The sequence below is a fragment of the Neoarius graeffei genome, chromosome 19, assembly GCF_027579695.1.
Source record: "Neoarius graeffei isolate fNeoGra1 chromosome 19, fNeoGra1.pri, whole genome shotgun sequence".
NCBI lineage: Eukaryota > Metazoa > Chordata > Actinopteri > Siluriformes > Ariidae > Neoarius > Neoarius graeffei.
This window is the reverse complement of record NC_083587.1, coordinates 201,541-222,243: the sequence shown is the minus strand read 5'-3', so window position 1 is coordinate 222,243 and position 20,703 is coordinate 201,541. Positions and strand designations below refer to the sequence as shown.

The window sequence follows — 20,703 nt, the reverse complement described above, 5'->3', positions numbered from 1 at the left end:
CAGCCTTTGTTACCTTGGCCGTGTCCCTGAGTATTGCACACCTTGTGCTTTTTGACACTCCAGTGATGTTGCAGCTCTGAAATATGGCAAAACTGGTGGCGAGTGGCATCTTGGCAGCTTCACGCTTGACTTTCCTCAGTTCACGGGCAGTTAGTTTGCGCCTTTTTTTTTCAACGCGCTTCTTGCGACCCTGTTGACTATTTTGAATGAAGCGCTTGATTGTTCGATGGTCACACTTCAAAAGCTGGGCAATTTTAAGAGTGCTCCATCCCTTTGCAATATATGTCACTATTTTTGACTTTTCTGAGTCCGTCAAATCCCTCTTCTGACCCATTTTGCCAAAGGAAAGGAAGTTGCCTAATAATTTTGCACACCTGATATAGGGTGTTGATGTCATTAGACCACACCCCTTTTCATTACAGAGATGCACATCACCTGGTATGCTTAATTGGTAGGAGGCTTTCAAGCCTATGCAGCTTGTAGTAGGCCAACATGCACAGAGAGGGTAATGTGGTCAACATACTCATTTGCCTAATAATTCTGCACTCCCTGTATTTTGCAGTTTGAAGTCCATGCTGATTGTATTTTCTTCTGTTTTCTGAGTAAACGGGCATTTTAAGTATAAATTAAATGAAATGAATAAATTTTTCCATGTAATTTTGCTGCCTTTACAGGAGGGAGAGTTTGTATAAGCACATAATATTACAACCCTTAATCTGTGTAGCTTTAAACTGCCCCCTTGCCAGTCGTCGTCTTCCCGGGCACAAAGACTGTTCATTGGGGGAAAAACAGTGCTTTTAAATGTAGTGTGGCCCAGCGGCTGGGGTGTTTTGACTCAACAGCAGCCCAACAGCTGTGCAAGGTTAGAAGTGACCGTGCCTGAGCACACTGGACAATGCCTAGCTGTTAAAACTACACAAAACTACACAACATGGTCGTCACAAACAAACCATTATTTGTTTACGTTAATTAATCAGATCATTCACAATCATCACTGAAAATCAGCAGGGGAAGGAGCTTAGAAACAGCTGGTTACGGCTTGCGGCTCCTTGTCCCATTGACTGTCCATTCCCTTCCCTGTCGGTTCCCTTCTGCCTGTGGATCGCCACTCTGCTGATCCGCTGAAACCACTTTGTTTATTGCCCTCCAAAATCAGCCCTTTTCCAGTGCATTTTGAAAGATACTGGACAGGACAGTTGGAAGAATAGCTTTTTTTTTTTTTTAATTGTAATGTAGTGCAAATACTATAACGACCGATTTAAATGGACGCAGCTGCTGGGTAGATTGCATCATATCTGACTGTCCTCAACCACTAAGCCAGCAGCTGGGTTATAGAAAGCAACTCAGAATGAGTTAAAATAACCCAAGAATATGACCCCACAGCCTCGAACCAGCGTTTAGGTTGGGGGAGGAAGAAAAACAAGGCAGCGTTTTTTCGAGGGTGCTTGTGTGGTGAAGCATCGGCTCTGTTAACAGTGTACACAGACATCGGTGTGGATCAGAGCTGAGTGCCGGGCCGAGTAATAAGGCGATGCTCTGCGTTCTGTGACCTGTAGCTGTAGTGGACCGAGGAGTTTAGAATCCGGGCCTTGAAGCCGCAGACGGGCTCAAAAGGGAACGCCAATGTTACACAAACACAGAGTGCTTTTACTAACCTCATTACAATGATGCAGGCCCGGCGCCATGGGCGGGCCTTAGGGGGCCGTGCCCGCCCTGAGACTCATGTGGGCCTGCCCTGCTGGAACCCAGAGCAGAGACTTTTTTTCATAGGAGACAGGTCACTGAAGAAATCGTCCATAGAAATGAATGGGGACAGTTCGTAACGGCAGCAAACATTCTAATCAACCGTCTCTGACGGCAGCACGGGTCTGCAAATATCCCGCCTGTTCCGCTGCCAACAACCAATCATATGTCGATCTGAACCAACAGCTTTCCAATCATCTTGCAGCTTCGTGCGCCGCTGTCCCTCTCCTGCCGTTATAGAAGTACTGCGCCTGCGCAGTGTCAAAATAATCCACGAGAAAAGTGGATTTTAAAGCTTTTTCTGAGTCATGAGAACCAACCTAACACTCAAGTATAATCAGCTTTTCATGGCGATTTCAATCATATGCTCTTCGCGACCGTTAGTTTTCACAGAGTCCAGTATTGATATCTCCCCATTCATGTTCAGAGGGTCTGGTCTCACTAACCCGAAAAAGATGCCTGAAAGTGGCTGGCGAGTGACCGCACTTGGCCTGATAGGAGCCCGTCACAGCTGCTGCTTCTTTGTTTGTTTTTTTCCCCCTCAAAAAAAACGTAAACTACAAGTCAAAGTTTTTCAGTATAACAATAATAAAGAAAAATGTGCTCAATTTAAAATGTATTGAAACTATTCGAAATCGGCTGATCGGTTCATTCATTATTATCCGTGAGTACAGAAACACTAGTAATAATTTCTGGATCATTGCTATAAACGTGGACTAATATTTCTTGGGAACCAATGGGTTAATGTCATGGAATGAACCAACCGACCAATCGCATTTTTTCTTCAGATGGTATCTGGGTAAATCAGCAGCTGTCTCAGCCAATCACATTTTATTGCTGGACGGGATCATATCACGACATCTTCCGGTAGATACCCGAAATCAGCTTTGTGCGTTGTGAGGCCAGCGGAGCAAAAAAAAAAAAAAACTTTTAATATGCTGAGCATTTGGAAAGTTGTTTTGGTTGCTTTATAGGTTTCTTAGAATATTTAACTCGTCACGTCTGTGCTGCTCTCCTGGGTTGCTAGAAACAGTTGTGTTGCCCTGGCTTGGCGTATAAAATGTGTGGCCCCCCCCAAAGCAATTCAAGGCCCGTCCGTCAGTCCGTGTCTGGCGCCGGGTCTGCAGTGATGGCTGTTTGTTTGTTGACAGGGAGTAACTGCGCATGAGCAGACCATGATCTGTCGGCAGTTGTTTGCAGTTCGCTCAGCCGATCAAAACGGCGTAAAAAATAATGTGAATGATAATGTTTCTGTGCACAGAAAGGATGAAGAATGCGCTCGCCAGTGAAAAGCTGTGGCGTTCTGTTTCTTTTTGAATGTGTTTTACTGCGGGACCGTTGTTCTTAGGCCTGAGGCCCGCCCACTCCGGGTCTCAACTCGGTCCTGTAGAGAGTGTATAAAGGCTGTGGGCGCTGCGCAGTGGCATGAACTGAGCGGCTTGACTTGGAGAGAACAGCGCGATGTCTGGCAGAGGAAAGGGCGGCAAGGGGCTCGGGAAAGGAGGCGCTAAGCGGCACCGGAAAGTTCTTCGCGACAACATCCAGGGAATCACCAAGCCGGCTATTCGCCGTCTGGCTCGCCGTGGCGGTGTGAAGCGCATTTCCGGCCTGATCTACGAAGAGACCCGCGGTGTGCTGAAAGTGTTCCTGGAGAACGTGATCCGCGACGCCGTCACTTACACGGAGCATGCCAAGAGAAAGACCGTCACCGCTATGGATGTGGTGTACGCCCTGAAACGCCAGGGACGCACTCTGTACGGCTTCGGCGGTTAAACGCTCCGACACTGAACCGCACCAACACAACGGCTCTTTTAAGAGCCACCCAAACATCCACAAAGAGCTCTTTCTCCATGAGCGTGCGTGAGAGAGGGAAGAGAAAAACAGCCTATGTATTTTTTTTAATTCTCAGGTAATATACTTGCTGTTTCGTTCTGCACTACACTGAGCCACAGCAACGAAATCTCGTTCTAATGTGTATTGTTTGATGCAAATCTGAATGAAAATAAAAAAGTAAGTCTATTTAAAATGAAGCAGAGAACAGGAAACTGCAGACACGAGTAACATCAGTAATACTTAACCGTTTCTATATGAAAGCTGTGTGAGAGAGAAACGCTTCAGATGGTGGTAATAGAAATATAAGAATAGAATGAATTCTTATCTATAAAATTCTTCCATCAAAACGGCGGGAAGGGAGACAAAGCGAGGCGGAGGGGAAGGAAGTGGGCGGAGCGGTAGGAGGCGCCCCGTATGAGGAGGTTTGGAACTCTGGCCAATAAAATATGTTCCTGCCTCGTGTCTAATTACACTGCGGACCTGTAAATAGAGCGGCCGCGAGGCGGGCCTTATTCATTCTCTTCCAGTTTACCCGAGGAGCAGCGCCATGCCCGAGCCACCTAAAAGCGCGCCCAAGAAGGGCTCCAAGAAAACCGTGACCAAGGCGGCTGGTAAAGGAGGCAAGAAGCGCAGAAAGTCCAGGAAGGAGAGCTACGCTATCTACGTGTACAAGGTCCTGAAGCAGGTTCATCCTGACACCGGCATCTCGTCTAAGGCTATGGGCATCATGAACTCCTTCGTCAATGACATTTTCGAGCGTATCGCCGGTGAGTCCTCTCGTCTGGCTCACTACAACAAGCGCTCCACCATCACCTCCAGAGAGATCCAGACCGCTGTGCGCCTTTTACTGCCTGGCGAGCTGGCCAAGCACGCCGTGTCCGAGGGCACAAAGGCCGTCACCAAGTACACCAGCTCCAAGTAAAGCGCGCTGCTGCTGCGGCCGCCTTCAGCAACCCAACGGCTCTTTTAAGAGCCACCCACTTTCTCATAGAAGAGCAAATTCGTGTCTCTCTCTGTATTGCTTCCTTGTCTTACACTAAGTGCAGAGTTGAATAAATATTTATTTACGGAAGATACATCGAGAAAAGTTGCCACATCAGGGAAACCAACCTCCATCAATGAGTAAATAAAGGAGCTATTTTACTTACAAAGTGAAAATAAGAGTAAAAATTATATGGGTGCTGCGCAATGAGTTCTATTGAGTAGTTTTAGTTATTTAAGATGTTTTATTTGTATCTGCAGATAAATGGAAATCTGCCTTGTGGCAATGTCCATTGTGATAAATGTATTGAAATACGCACAAAGATTTGTCCTTGATACACATAGACCAATTATTAAATACAGCATTACCTTTGCTCATTTCCAAGCAGCGGAGAAAACTTTCTGCTTCTCTCTTCTGATTACTGAAGCGGCGCTCAGACACCACAATATCTAAAAGGACAAAAACCTGTCAGTCAAACCGCGAGGAGTTCTAGAACTCTGGCCACTGTGTCCTAACAGCTGTTCTGTTTCACTGCTCCGACTCCACTCGAACCGTGAGCTCAAACAGAACGGTGTTCCGTGCAGGGGATGGAGACGGGCTCGTTTCTGTGAGACAGTGAGGCGGCTCTTAAAAGAGCCTTTGTGTGCGTTAGACGGAGTCCGCGTTTAAGCGCGCTCTCCGCGAATACGGCGTGCCAGCTGAATGTCCTTGGGCATGATGGTCACTCTCTTGGCGTGGATGGCACACAGGTTAGTGTCCTCGAACAGGCCGACCAAGTATGCCTCGCTCGCCTCCTGCAGTGCCATGACAGCCGAGCTCTGGAAGCGCAAATCGGTCTTAAAGTCCTGAGCGATTTCTCTTACCAGGCGCTGGAAGGGCAGCTTACGGATGAGCAGCTCAGTAGATTTCTGATAACGGCGGATCTCCCTCAGAGCCACGGTGCCGGGCCTAATTTATTGCCGCTCGCGCAGCTCCGCAGAGCCAACAGCGCAGCTTAGCGCGTTTTGTAGGTTCAATCGCCGCACGGACAGCGCCGTCATAATCTATTTTCACCCATCAGCCTTCCTTTATCGCCAGCACACTACTATTATTAGTGTTACTAATTAGTTACTATTACGGCTAAAATGCGTTATAAATAAAATGCATCATAATTAATACCACTTGATTATATTGTTTATGAATTCCTTTTGTGCTAGAGCTATGAAATACCACAAAACCTGGGAAAGGATTAAAAAAAATTGCACTTTTTGAGCATAGATGGGTGGCTCTTAAAAGAGCCTTTGGGGACTGACGAACGCAGCAGTGGGTGAGTTTATTTAGTCTTGACGGCCTTCTCGGTCTTTTTGGGCAAAAGCACCGCCTGAATGTTCGGCAGCACACCACCCTGAGCGATGGTCACTCCGCCGAGCAGTTTGTTCAGCTCCTCGTCGTTGCGCACAGCGAGCTGTAAGTGGCGGGGAATGATGCGAGTCTTCTTGTTGTCACGAGCGGCGTTACCGGCCAACTCCAGGATCTCAGCAGTCAGGTACTCCAGCACGGCGGCCAGATAAACTGGAGCGCCGGCGCCGACACGCTCGGCATAGTTGCCTTTCCGCAGGAGCCTGTGGACACGGCCCACGGGAAACTGGAGTCCGGCTCTGGATGAACGAGTTTTAGGTTTAGCTTTAGCCTTACCACCGGTCTTTCCTCTTCCGCTCATTCTGCTGCTCAGATCCGCTGCAGGAACAACTCTGAAATAAAAAGCGCTGCAGCTCGAGCCCTCTCTGATAAAGACAACACGGCCACTCTCTGATTGGTTAAGATCGTTGTGGCTGAAAAACCAATCACAAACATGCCGTCAAATTCCATGCCGTGTGTGTGTGTGTGTGTGTGTGTGTGTGTGTGTGTCTATCTGGCCGAGTTGTGGTGTTGGATTTGGTGGAATTTGATGTGCCAACAGGAAGACTAGGTGTTGGGTCAAATTTTATTATATGTAGATTATGATCAGAATATGAATCAGAATCAGTAGGTTAAATTAGGATATATGTAGATATATGTAAGTTGAGTGAAATATTAATTCTTAGCTTATTCTGTGTCAAAATTATAGTTGAAACGACCTTAGGTCCGGCTGGACATTGTTTGGGAACATTTTGTTTATGAATGTGTATTTTGAACAGAGAAGTGTCTGAAGGTCTGTTTTAGTGTCAGATCGACCCATACACACTCTGAAATGGTAGAATTAAAGTTTATGATCATGTTAATTCATTCAGTTGAACCTTAGGTCATAGCTTCATAAAAAGCTTTGAAATATACTATGGTAGTGATTAATGTTAGTTTTATAGATCCCGTAATTAATGAATGCATTCTGTGATTAATGTTAGTTTTATAGTTCTAGATTAGTTTCATAATGACATTATAATTATAATTAAGATCTTATGATTCTAAGGATTTTTAGTTTAAAAGCATTAACCTAATTTAGTTATGAGTTTAATCCTGTTAGTTGTTTAATTGTTCTCTCTCTTTCAGACATATTCTCATTGTTCTTGTGGTTAAGTTGTTCTTATTTTTTTATGTTTATTTTCTTATAACATTCCTTGTTTTAGCATTATTAAAGACATACTGTTATTTGTTATTTTACTTATGTTGATGGAATCAAGATGTCTCATCTCATCTCATTATCTCTAGCCGCTTTATCCTTCTACAGGGTCGCAGGCAAGCTGGAGCCTATCCCAGCTGACTACGGGTGAAAGGCGGGGTTCACCCTGGACAAGTCGCCAGGTCATCACAGGGCTGACACATAGACACAGACAACCATTCACACTCACACCTACGGTCAATTTAGAGTCACCAGTTAACCTAACCTGCATGTCTTTGGACTGTGGGGGAAACCGGAGCACCCGGAGGAAACCCACGCGGATACGGGGAGAACATGCAAACTCCACACAGAAAGGCCCTCGCCGGCCCCGGGGCTCGAACCCAGGACCTTCTTGCTGTGAGGCGACAGCGCTAACCACTACACCACCGTGCCGCCTGGAATCAAGATGTAATTTAAGAATTATTCCTGTCAATTATTAAGATCCTTTCTGTGCAAACTAGTTTCTTTTGACCTTCTTTGTAGACGAGACATTATCTATGTTTAACATTCCATACTATTCCATGAAAATCAGACATAATATTGATTATAAGCCAAAACTCTGATATCTATCTGTACCTTACTGTAAGCAAAAATATGTTTTTATATTGTGATTGATTCAAGATCATTACACACTTCCACATAGATGCACACCCATTACACACACACACACATGAAGACAAAACATAAACACAGAAACACTATAAGACGTTTCCAAAAATGTTTTCATTTTGACGAAGTGACTGAGCGAATAAACTGGCATGTGAACAACTCACATGTGTTCCCTTGTCTGTTTTCGAACTGTTGATTCGTCCTCGGGCCCGAGGGAAAGGCGTCCACAAAGGAATCCAGGGTCTCTTTCTGGGTGAACCCCAACACTAGGCCAGGCGGAGACTCTGCTGCAGCCTTTTGGTTATTTTATTCCACACTCCTGGAGCTCTACTCGGACGACATCAAATGAGATGTGAACCCGACTGTGGAATTCTTTCCTGATGCTATAATCCTAACACAAATCACTTTGCGCAGCTACAACCCTAAAAATCATCACTTTGCGCGGCTACAACCCTAAAAATCATCACTTTGCGCGGCTACAACCCTAAAAATCATCACTTTGCGCGGCTACAACCCTAAAAATCATCACTTTGCGCAGCTACAACCCTAAAAATAATCACTTTGCAGAGCTACAACCCTAAAAATAATCACTTTGCCTGGCTACAACCCTAAAAATCATCACTTTGCGCAGCTACAACCCTAAAAATAATCACTTTGCGCGGCTACAACCCTAAAAATCATCACTTTGCAGAGCTACAACCCTAAAAACAATCACTTTGCAGAGCTACAACCCTAAAAATAATCTCTTTGCAGGGCTACAACCCTAAAAATCATCACTTTGCGCAGCTACAACCCTAAAAATCATCACTTTGCGCAGCTACAACCTTAAAAATCATCACTTTGCGCAGCTACAACCTTAAAAATAATCACTTTGCGCGGTTACAACCCTAAAAACAATCACTTTGCAGAGCTACAACCCTAAAAATAATCTCTTTGCAGGGCTACAACCCTAAAAATCATCACTTTGCGCAGCTACAACCCTAAAAATCATCACTTTGCGCAGCTACAACCTTAAAAATCATCACTTTGCGCAGCTACAACCTTAAAAATAATCACTTTGCGCGGTTACAACCCTAAAAATCATCACTTTGCACAGCTACAACCCTAAAAATAATCACTTTGCAGAGCTACAACCCTAAAAATAATCACTTTGCCTGGCTACAACCCTAAAAATAATCACTTTGCCTGGCTACAACCCTAAAAATCATCACTTTGCGCAGCTACAACCCTAAAAATAATCACTTTGGGCGGCTACAACCCTAAAAATAATCACCTTGCAGAGCTACAACCCTAAAAACAAGCACTTTGCAGAGCTACAACCCTAAAAATAATCTCTTTGCAGGGCTACAACCCTAAAAATCATCATTTTGGGCGGCTGTAACCCTAAAAATAATCACGTTGCGTGGCTAAAACCCTAAAAATAATCTCTTTGCGCGGCTACAACCCTAAAAATCATCACTATGGGCGGCTGCAACCCTAAAAATAATCACGTTGCGCGGCTACAACCCTAAAAATAATCACTTTGATTATTCATGTTGTTTCAGTATTCATGTATTTCATGGAAGCTTTATAGCTGCACAAAGTGATTCATGTTGGGGTTAAAGCTGCACAAAGTGATTCATGTTAGCTTAATAGCTGCACAAAATGATTCAGGTTAGCTTTATATCTGCAAAAAGTGATTCATGTAAGCTTTATAGCTGCTCAGAGTGATACATGTTTGCGTTATAGATGCACAAAGTGATTCATGTTAGCTTTAAATCTGAAGAAAGTGATTCATGTGATTCATGTCACCCTACTGCTGAGGTTCCTGACAAAGAGCTGCTTTCAATGATGATCAATTTTTAAACAACATGCGACAATTTTAAAATATAAAATGTTAGAATATACCCCCCCCCCAACACCACCATCATGTATATTGGACAGTAGGCTAATGGGCCAAAAGAAACTGTTATTTCACAGTTTGTGACGCTGCCAACAATCAGCCAGAACAGAGGCAAGAGTATGGGCAAAATTGATGTGTTCTTTCTTTTAAAATCTGGAAATATCGTAACCGACCAGCCTCGCCTGTTTGAAAGACTACCAGCCGCCACTGCTATGAAGCTAACATGAATCACTTTGTGCAGCTATCAAGCGAACATAAATCACTCTGTGCAGCTATGAAGCTAACATGAATCATTTTGTGCAGCTATGAAGCTAACATGAGTCACTTTGTGCAGCTATGAAGCTAACATGAATCACTTTGTGCAGCTATGAAGCTAACATGAGTCACTTTGTGCAGCTATGAAGCGAACATGAATCACTTTGTGCAGCTATGAAGCTAACATGAATCACTTTGTGCAGCTATGAAGCTAACATGAATCACTTTGTGCAGCTATGAAGCGAACATGAATCACTTTTTGCAGCTGTGAAGCTAAAATGAGTCACTTTGTGCAGCTATGAAGCTAACATGAATCACTTTGTGCAGCGATGAAGCTAACATGAATCACTTTGTGCAGCTATGAAGCTAACATGACTCACTTTGTGCAGCTATGAAGCTAACATGAGTCACTTTGTGCAGCTATGAAGCTAACATGAGCCACTTTGTGCAGCTATGAAGCTAACATGACTCACTTTGTGCAGCTATGAAGCTAACATGAGTCACTTTGGGCAGCTATGAAGCTCACATGACTCACTATGTGCAGCTATGAAGCTAACATGAGTGACTCTGTGCAGCAATGAAGCGAACATGAATCACTCTGTGCACCTATGAAGCTAACATGAATCACTTTGTGAAGCTATGAAGCACTCGCTGCAGCTATGAAGTTAACATGAATCACTTTGTGCAGCTATGAAGCTAACATTAATCACTTTTTGCAGCTGTGAAGCTAACATGAGTCACTTTGTGCAGCTATGAAGCTAAGATGAATCACTTTGTGCAGCTATGAAGCTAACATGACTCACTTTGTGCAGCTATGAAGCTAACATGAGTCACTTTGGGCAGCTATGAAGCTAACATTAATCACTTTTTGCAGCTGTGAAGCTAACATGAGTCACTTTGTGCAGCTATGAAGCTAACATGAATCACTTTTTGCAGCTGTGAAGCTAACATGACTCACTATGTGCAGCTATGAAGCTAACATGAGTTACTTTGTGCAGCTATGAAACTAACATGAATCACTTTGTGCAGCTATGAAGCTAACATGAATCACTTTTTGCAGCTATGAAGCTAACATGAGTGACTATGTGCAGCTACGAAGCTAACATGAATCACTTTTTGCAGCTATGAAGCTAACATGAGTCACTTTGTGCAGCTATGAAGCTTACATGAATCACTTTGGGCAGCTAGGAAGCTTACATGAATCACTTTGTGCAGCTATGAAGCTAAAATGAATCACTTCGTGCAGCAATGAAGCTAACATGAATCACTTTGTGCAGCTATGAAGCTAACATGAATCACTTTGTGCAGCAATCACCCAAATACGAATCACTTTGTGCAGCTATCAAGCGAACATGAGTCACATTGTGCAGCTATGAAGCTAACATGAGTCACTTTGTGCAGCTATGAAGCTAACATGACTCACTTTGTGCAACTATGAAGCTAACAGGAGTCACTTTGTGCAGCTATGAAGCTAACATGAAACACTTTGTGCAGCTATGAAGCTAACATGAATCACTTTGTGCAGCTATGAAGCTAACATGAATCACTTTGCGCAGATATGAAGCTAACATGAGTCACTTTGTGCAGCTATGAAGCTAACATGAGTCACTTTGTGCAGGTATGAAGCTAACATGACTCACTTTGTGCAGCAATCACCCAAATCCGAATCACTTTGTGCAGCAATGAAGCGAACATGAGTCACTTTGTGCAGCAATGAAGCGAACATGAATCACTTTGTGCAGCTATGAAGCTAACATGAATCACTTTGTGCAGCGATGAAGCTAACAGGAGTCGCTTTGTTCAGCTATGAAGCGAACATGAGTCACTTTGTGCAGCAATGAAGCTAACATGAATCACTTTGTGCAGCGATGAAGCTAACAGGAGTCGCTTTGTGCAGCTATGAAGCTAACATGAATCACGTTGCGCAGCTATGAAGCTAACATGAATCACTTTGCGCAGCTATGAAGCTAACATGAGTCACTTTGTGCAGCTATGAAGCTAACATGCGTCACTTTGTGCAGCTATGAAGCTAACATGAGTCACTTTGTGCAGCTATGAAGCTAACAGGAGTCGCTTTGTTCAGCTATGAAGCGAACATGAGTCACTTTGTGCAGCAATGAAGCTAACATGAATCACTTTGTGCAGCGATGAAGCTAACAGGAGTCGCTTTGTGCAGCTATGAAGCTAACATAAATCACGTTGCGCAGCTATGAAGCTAACATGAATCACTTTGCGCAGCTATGAAGCTAACATGAGTCACTTTGTGCAGCAATGAAGCTAACATGCGTCACTTTGTGCAGCTATGAAGCTAACATGCGTCACTTTGTGCAGCTATGAAGCTAACATGAGTCACTTTGTGCAGGTATGAAGCTAACATGTCTCACTTTGTGCAGCAATCACCCAAATACGAATCACTTTGTGCAGCTATGAAGCGAACATGAGTCACTTTGTGCAGCTATGAAGCTAACATGAATCACTTTGTGCAGCGATGAAGCTAACAGGAGTCGCTTTGTGCAGCTAAGAAGCTAACATGAATCACGTTGCGCAGCTATGAAGCTAACATGAGTCACTTTGCGCAGCTATGAAGCTAACATGAGTAACTTAGTGCAGCTATGAAGCTAACATGCGTCACTTTGTGCAGCTATGAAGCTAACATGAATCACGTTGCGCAGCAATGATGCTAACATGAGTCACTTTGCGCAGCTGTGAAGCTAACTTGAGTCACTTTGTGCAGCTATGAAGCTAACATGAATCACTTTGTGTAGCTATGAAGCTAACATGACTCACTTTGTGCAGCAATCACCCAAATATGAATCACTTTGTGCAGCGATGAAGCTAACATGAGTCACATTGTGCAGCTATGAAGCTAACATGAATCACTTTGTGTAGCTATGAAGCTAACATGACTCACTTTGTGCAGCAATCACCCAAATACGAATCACTTTGTGCAGCTATCAAGCGAACATGAGTCACATTGTGCAGCTATGAAGCTAACATGAGTCACTTTGTGCAGCTATGAAGCTAACATGACTCACTTTGTGCAACTATGAAGCTAACAGGAGTCACTTTGTGCAGCTATGAAGCTAACATGAAACACTTTGTGCAGCTATGAAGCTAACATGAATCACTTTGTGCAGCTATGAAGCTAACATGAATCACTTTGCGCAGATATGAAGCTAACATGAGTCACTTTGTGCAGCTATGAAGCTAACATGAGTCACTTTGTGCAGGTATGAAGCTAACATGACTCACTTTGTGCAGCAATCACCCAAATCCGAATCACTTTGTGCAGCAATGAAGCGAACATGAGTCACTTTGTGCAGCAATGAAGCGAACATGAATCACTTTGTGCAGCTATGAAGCTAACATGAATCACTTTGTGCAGCGATGAAGCTAACAGGAGTCGCTTTGTTCAGCTATGAAGCGAACATGAGTCACTTTGTGCAGCAATGAAGCTAACATGAATCACTTTGTGCAGCGATGAAGCTAACAGGAGTCGCTTTGTGCAGCTATGAAGCTAACATGAATCACGTTGCGCAGCTATGAAGCTAACATGAATCACTTTGCGCAGCTATGAAGCTAACATGAGTCACTTTGTGCAGCTATGAAGCTAACATGCGTCACTTTGTGCAGCTATGAAGCTAACATGAGTCACTTTGTGCAGCTATGAAGCTAACAGGAGTCGCTTTGTTCAGCTATGAAGCGAACATGAGTCACTTTGTGCAGCAATGAAGCTAACATGAATCACTTTGTGCAGCGATGAAGCTAACAGGAGTCGCTTTGTGCAGCTATGAAGCTAACATGAATCACGTTGCGCAGCTATGAAGCTAACATGAATCACTTTGCGCAGCTATGAAGCTAACATGAGTCACTTTGTGCAGCTATGAAGCTAACATGCGTCACTTTGTGCAGCTATGAAGCTAACATGCGTCACTTTGTGCAGCTATGAAGCTAACATGAGTCACTTTGTGCAGGTATGAAGCTAACATGTCTCACTTTGTGCAGCAATCACCCAAATACGAATCACTTTGTGCAGCTATGAAGCGAACATGAGTCACTTTGTGCAGCTATGAAGCTAACATGAATCACTTTGTGCAGCGATGAAGCTAACAGGAGTCGCTTTGTGCAGCTAAGAAGCTAACATGAATCACGTTGCGCAGCTATGAAGCTAACATGAGTCACTTTGCGCAGCTATGAAGCTAACATGAGTAACTTAGTGCAGCTATGAAGCTAACATGCGTCACTTTGTGCAGCTATGAAGCTAACATGAATCACGTTGCGCAGCAATGAAGCTAACATGAGTCACTTTGCGCAGCTGTGAAGCTAACTTGAGTCACTTTGTGCAGCTATGAAGCTAACATGAATCACTTTGTGTAGCTATGAAGCTAACATGACTCACTTTGTGCAGCAATCACCCAAATATGAATCACTTTGTGCAGCGATGAAGCTAACATGAGTCACATTGTGCAGCTATGAAGCTAACATGAATCACTTTGTGTAGCTATGAAGCTAACATGACTCACTTTGTGCAGCAATCACCCAAATACGAATCACTTTGTGCAGCTATGAAGCTAACATGAATCACGTTGCGCAGCAATGACGCTAACATGAGTCACTTTGTGCAGCTGTGAAGCTAACATGAGTCACTTTTTGCAGCTTTGAAGCTAACATGAGTGACTTTGTGCAGCTATGAAGCTAACATGAATCACTTTTTGGAGCTATGAAGCTAACATGAGTGACTTTGTGCAGCTATGAAGCTAACATGAGTCACTTTGTGCAGCTATCACCCAAATACGAATCACTTGCTGCAGCTATGAAGCGAACATGAGTCACTTTGTGCAGCTATGAAGCTAACATGAGTCACTTTGTGCAGCTATGAAGCTAACAGGAGTCACTTTGTGCAGCAATCACCCAAATACGAATCACTTTGTGCAGCTATGAAGCTAACATGAGTCACTTTTGGCAGCTATGAAACTAACATGAGTCAATTTGTGCAGCTATGAAGCTAACATGAATCACTTTGTGCAGCTATGAAGCTAACATGAATCACTTTGTGCAGCGATGAAGCTAACATGAATCACTTTGTGCAGATATGAAGCTAACATGAATCACTTCGTGCAGCTATCAAGCAAACATGAATCACTTTGTGCAGCTATGAAGCTAACATGAATCACTTTGTGCAGCGATGAAGCTAACATGAATCACTTTGTGCAGCTATGAAGCTAACATGAATCACTTTGTGCAGCGATGAAGCTAACATGAATCACTTTAAGCAGCTATGAAGCTAACATGAATCACCTTCTGCAGATATGAAGCTAACATGAATCACTCTGTGTAGCTATGAAGCTAACATGAATCACCTTGTGCAGATATGAAGCTGACATGAATCACTATGTGTAGCTATGAAGCTGACATGAATCACTCTGTGCAGCTATGAAGCACTAGCTGCAGCAATGAAGCTAACATGAATCACTTTGTGCAGCTATCAAGCTAACATGAATCACTCTAGGCAGCTATGAAGTTAACATGAATCACTTTGTGCAGCTATGAAGCTAACATGACTCACTTTGTGCAGCAATCCCCCAAATACGAATCACTTTGTGCAGCTATGAAGCTAACATGAGTCACTTTGGGCAGCAATGAAGCTAACATGAATCACTTTGTGCAGCTATGAAGCTAACATGAGTCACATTGTGCAGCTATGAAGCTAACATGAATCACTTTGTGTAGCTATGAAGCTAACATGACTCACTTTTTGGAGCTATGAAACTAACCTGAGTGACTTTGTGCAGCTATGAAGCTAACATGAGTCACTTTGTGCAGCTATCACCCAAATACGAATCACTTGCTGCAGCTATGAAGCGAACATGAGTCACTTTGTGCAGCTATGAAGCTAACATGAGTCACTTTGTGCAGCTATGAAGCTAACAGGAGTCACTTTGTGCAGCAATCACCCAAATACGAATCACTTTGTGCAGCTATGAAGCTAACATGAGTCACTTTTGGCAGCTATGAAACTAACATGAGTCACTTTGTGCAGCTATGAAGCTAAAATGAATCACTTCGTGCAGCTATCAAGCTAACAAGAATCACTTTGTGCAGCTATGAAGCTAACATGAATCACTTTAAGCAGCTATGAAGCTAACATGAATCACCTTGTGCAGATATGAAGCTAACATGAATCACTCTGTGTAGCTATGAAGCTAACATGAATCACCTTGTGCAGATATGAAGCTGACATGAATCACTCTGTGTAGCTATGAAGCTGACATGAATCGCTCTGTGCAGCTATGAAGCACTAGCTGCAGCAATGAAGCTAACATGAATCACTTTGTGCAGCTATGAAGCTAACATGACTCACTTTGTGCAGCAATCCCCCAAATACGAATCACTTTGTGCAGCTATGAAGCTAACATGAGTCACTTTGGGCAGCAATGAAGCTAACATGAATCACTTTGTGCAGCTATGAAGCTAACATGAGTCACATTGTGCAGCTATGAAGCTAACATGAATCACTTTGTGCAGCAATGAAGCGAACATGAATCACTTTGTGCAGCAATCACCCAAATACGAATCACTTTGTGCAGCGATGAAGCTAACATGACTCACTTTGTGCAGCAATCACCCAAATACGAATCACTTTGTGCAGCTATGAAGCTAACATGAGTGTCTTTGTGCAGCTATGAAGCTAACATGAATCACTTTTTGCAGCTATGAAGCTAACATGAGTGACTTTGTGCAGCTATGAAGCTAACATGAATCACTTTTTGGAGCTATGAAGCTAACATGAGTGACTTTGTGCAGCTATGAAGCTAACATGAGTCACTTTGTGCAGCTATCACCCAAATACGAATCACTTGCTGCAGCTATGAAGCGAACATGAGTCACTTTGTGCAGCTATGAAGCTAACATGAGTCACTTTGTGCAGCTATGAAGCTAACAGGAGTCACTTTGTGCAGCTATCACCCAAATACGAATCACTTGCTGCAGCTATGAAGCGAACATGAGTCACTTTGTGCAGCGATGAAGCTAACATGAATCACTTTGTGCAGCTATGAAGCTAACATGAATCACTTTGTGCAGCTATGAAGCTAACATGAATCACTTTGCGCAGCTATGAAGCTAACATGAGTCACTTTGTGCAGGTATGAAGCTAACATGAGTCACTTTGTGCAGGTATGAAGCAAACATGACTCACTTTGTGCAGCAATCACCCAAATACGAATCACTTTGTGCAGCTATGAAGCTAACATGAATCACTTTGCGCAGCTATGAAGCTAACATGAGTCACTTTTTGCAGGTATGAAGCAAACATGACTCACTTTGTGCAGCTATGAAGCTAACATGAGTCACTTTGTGCAGCTATGAAGCTAACATGAATCACGTTGCGCAGCTATGAAGCTAACATGAGTCACTTTGTGCAGCTATGAAGCTAACATGAATCACTTTGTGCAGAGATGAAGCTAACAGGAGTCGCTTTGTGCAGCTATGAAGCTAACATGAATCACGTTGCGCAGCTATGAAGCTAACATGAGTCACATTGCGCAGCTATGAAGCTAACATGAGTCACTTTGTGCAGCTATGAAGCTAACATGCGTCACTTTGTGCAGCTATGAAGCTAACATGAATCACGTTGCGCAGATATGAAGCTAACATGAGTCACTTTGCGCAGCTGTGAAGCTAACATGAGTCACTTTGTGCAGCTATGAAGCTAACATGAATCACTTTGTGCAGCAATCACCCAAATACGAATCACTTTGTGCAGCGATGAAGCTAACATGAGTCACTTTTTGCAGCTTTGAAGCTAACATGAGTGACTTTGTGCAGCTATGAAGCTAACATGAATCACTTTTTGCAGCTATGAAGCTAACATGAGTGACTTTGTGCAGCTATGAAGCTAACATGAATCACTTTTTGGAGCAATGAAGCTAACATGAGTGACTTTGTGCAGCTATGAAGCTAACATGAGTCACTTTGTGCAGCGATGAAGCTAACATGAGTCACTTTTTGCAGCTATGAAGCTAACATGAGTGACTTTGTGCAGTTATGAAGCTAACATGAGTGACTTTGTGCAGCTATGAAGCTAACATGAGTCACTTTGTGCAGCTATCACCCAAATACGAATCACTTGCTGCAGCTATGAAGCGAACATGAGTCACTTTGTGCAGCTATGAAGCTAACATGAGTCACTTTGTGCAGCTATGAAGCTAACAGGAGTCACTTTGTGCAGCGATGAAGCTAACATGAATCACTTTGTGCAGCTATGAAGCTAACATGAATCACTTTGTGTAGCTATGAAGCTAACATGAATCACTTTGCGCAGCTATGAAGCTAACATGAGTCACTTTGTGCAGGTATGAAGCTAACATGACTCACTTTGTGCAGCAATCACCCAAATACGAATCACTTTGTGCAGCTATGAAGCGAACATGAGTCACTTTGTGCAGCTATGAAGCTAACATGAGTCACTTTGTGCAGGTATGAAGCAAACATGACTCACTTTGTGCAGCAATCACCCAAATACGAATCACTTTGTGCAGCTATGAAGCGAACATGAGTCACTTTGCGCAGCTATGAAGCTAACATGAGTCACTTTGTGCAGCTATGAAGCTAACACGAGTCACTTTGTGCAGCTATGAAGCTAACATGAATCACGTTGCGCAGCTATGAAGCTAACATGAGTCACTTTGTGCAGCTATGAAGCTAACATGAATCACTTTGTGCAGCAATCACCCAAATTCGAATCACTTTGTGCAGCTATGAAGCTAACATGAGTCACTTTGTGCAGCTATGAAGCTAACATGAATCACTTTGTGCAGCAATCACCCAAATACGAATCACTTTGTGCAGCGATGAAGCTAACATGAATCACTTTGTGCAGCAATCACCCAAATACGAATGGCTTTGTGCAGCTATCAAGCAAACAAGAATCACTTTGTGCAGCTATGAAGCTAACATGAGTCACTTTGTGCAGCTATGAAGCTAACATGAGTCACTTTGTGCAGCTATGAAGTTAACATGAGTCACTTTGTGCAGCTATGAAGCTAACATGAGTCACTTTGTGCAACTATGAAGCTAACAGGAGTCACTTTGTGCAGCTATGAAGCTAACATGAATCACTTTGTGCAGCTATGAAGCTAACATGAATCACTTTGTGCAGCTATGAAGCTAACATGAATCACGTTGTGCAGCTATGAAGCGAACATGAGTCACTTTCTGCAGCTATGAAGCTAACATGAATCACTTTGTGCAGCTATGAAGCTAACAGGAGTCGCTTTGTGCAGCTAAGAAGCGAACATGAGTCACTTTGTGCAGCTATGAAGCTAACATGAATCACTTTGTGCAGCGATGAAGCTAACAGTAGTCGCTTTGTGCAGCTATGAAGCTAACATGAATCACGTTGCGCAGCTATGAAGCTAACATGAGTCACTTTGCGCAGCTATGAAGCTAACATGAGTCACTTTGTGCAGCTATGAAGCTAACATGCGTCACTTTGTGCAGCTATGAAGCTAACATGAATCACGTTGCGCAGCTATGAAGCTAACATGAGTCACTTTGCGCAGCTGTGAAGCTAACATGAGTCACATTGTGCAGCTATGAAGCTAACATGAATCACTTTGTGTAGCTATGAAGCTAACATGACTCACATTGTGCAGCAATCACCCAAATACGAATCCCTTTGTGCAGCGATGAAGCTAACATGAGTGACTTTGTGCAGCTATGAAGCTAACATGAATCACTTTTTGCAGCTATGAAGCTAACATGAGTGACTTTGTGCAGCAATGAAGCTAACATGAATCACTTTTTGGAGCTATGAAGCTAACATGAGTGACTTTGTGCAGGTATGAAGCTAACATGAGTCACTATGTGCAGCTACAACCCAAATACGAATCACTTGCTGCAGCTATGAAGCGAACATGAGTCACTTTGTGCAGCTATGAAGCTAACATGAGTCACTTTCTGCAGCTATGAAGCTAACAGGAGTCACTTTGTGCAGCGATGAAGCTAACATGAATCACTTTGTGCAGCTATGAAGCTAACATGAATCACTTTGTGCAGCTTTGAAGCTAACATGAGTCACTTTGTGCAGGTATGAAGCTAACATGACTCACTTTGTGCAGCTTTGAAGCTAACATGAATCACTTTGTGCAGCTATGAAGCTATCATGAGTGACTTTGTGCAGCTATGAAGCTAACATGAATCACTTTTTGCAGCTATGAAGCTAACATGAGTGACTTTGTGCAGCAATGAAGCTAACATGAATCACTTTTTGGAGCTATGAAGCTAACATGAGTGACTTTGTGCAGCTATGAAGCTAACATGAGTCACTATGTGCAGCTACCACCCAAATACGAATCACTTGCTGCAGCTATGAAGCGAACATGAGTCACGTTGTGCAGCTATGAAGCTAACATGAGTCACTTTGTGCAGCTATGAAGCTAACAGGAGTCACTTTGTGCAGCGATGAAGCTAACATGAATCACTTTGTGCAGCTATGAAGCTAACATGAATCACTTTGTGCAGCTTTGAAGCTAACATGAGTCACTTTGTGCAGCTATGAAGCTAACATGAGTCACTTTGTGCAGGTATGAAGCTAACATGAATCACTTTGCGCAGCTATGAAGCTAACATGAGTCACTTTGCGCAGCTATGAAGCTAACATGAGTCACTTTGTGCAGCAATCACCCAAATACAAATCACTTTGTGCAGCGATGAAGGGAACATGAGTCACTTTGTGCAGCTATGAAGCTAACATGAGTCACTCTGTGCAGCTATGAAGCTAAC

The 20,703-nt window shown here is 43.3% G+C and overlaps 4 protein-coding genes across 4 annotated transcripts; 2 read left to right on the top strand and 2 right to left on the bottom strand.

Annotated features, from left to right (window-relative positions):
• The first annotated feature begins 3,177 nt into the window (after positions 1-3,177).
• On the top strand, positions 3,178-3,736 carry LOC132867774 (histone H4). The gene has a single exon (XM_060900779.1). It carries the CDS (start codon positions 3,205-3,207, stop codon positions 3,514-3,516), a length of 312 nt encoding a protein of 103 aa, XP_060756762.1. The 5' UTR covers positions 3,178-3,204; the 3' UTR covers positions 3,517-3,736.
• Positions 3,737-3,906: 170 nt separating this feature from the next.
• LOC132867760 (histone H2B-like) lies at positions 3,907-4,556 on the top strand. Its single transcript, XM_060900767.1, has one exon. It carries the CDS (start codon positions 4,124-4,126, stop codon positions 4,496-4,498), a length of 375 nt encoding a protein of 124 aa, XP_060756750.1. The 5' UTR covers positions 3,907-4,123; the 3' UTR covers positions 4,499-4,556.
• A 335-nt stretch (positions 4,557-4,891) lies between these two features.
• LOC132868074 (uncharacterized) lies at positions 4,892-5,598 on the bottom strand. The gene is made up of 2 exons (XM_060901039.1): positions 5,588-5,598; positions 4,892-5,506 (listed from the first exon to the last, which is right to left on the bottom strand). The coding sequence occupies exons 1-2, from the start codon at positions 5,596-5,598 to the stop codon at positions 5,224-5,226; spliced, it is 294 nt and encodes a 97-aa protein (XP_060757022.1). The 3' UTR covers positions 4,892-5,223.
• A 94-nt stretch (positions 5,599-5,692) lies between these two features.
• LOC132867787 (histone H2A-like) lies at positions 5,693-6,266 on the bottom strand. Its single transcript, XM_060900790.1, has one exon. It carries the CDS (start codon positions 6,255-6,257, stop codon positions 5,871-5,873), a length of 387 nt encoding a protein of 128 aa, XP_060756773.1. The 5' UTR covers positions 6,258-6,266; the 3' UTR covers positions 5,693-5,870.
• Between the last annotated feature and the right edge of the window lie 14,437 nt (positions 6,267-20,703).

What these genes read in the sequence shown, in the direction of transcription:
- LOC132867774 (XM_060900779.1), top strand. Translation starts at nt 3,205, where the DNA reads ATGTCTGGCAGAGGAAAGGGCGGCAAGGGGCTCGGGAAAGGAGGCGCT.
- LOC132867787 (XM_060900790.1), bottom strand. Translation starts at nt 6,257, where the DNA reads ATGAGCGGAAGAGGAAAGACCGGTGGTAAGGCTAAAGCTAAACCTAAA.
- LOC132867760 (XM_060900767.1), top strand. Translation starts at nt 4,124, where the DNA reads ATGCCCGAGCCACCTAAAAGCGCGCCCAAGAAGGGCTCCAAGAAAACC.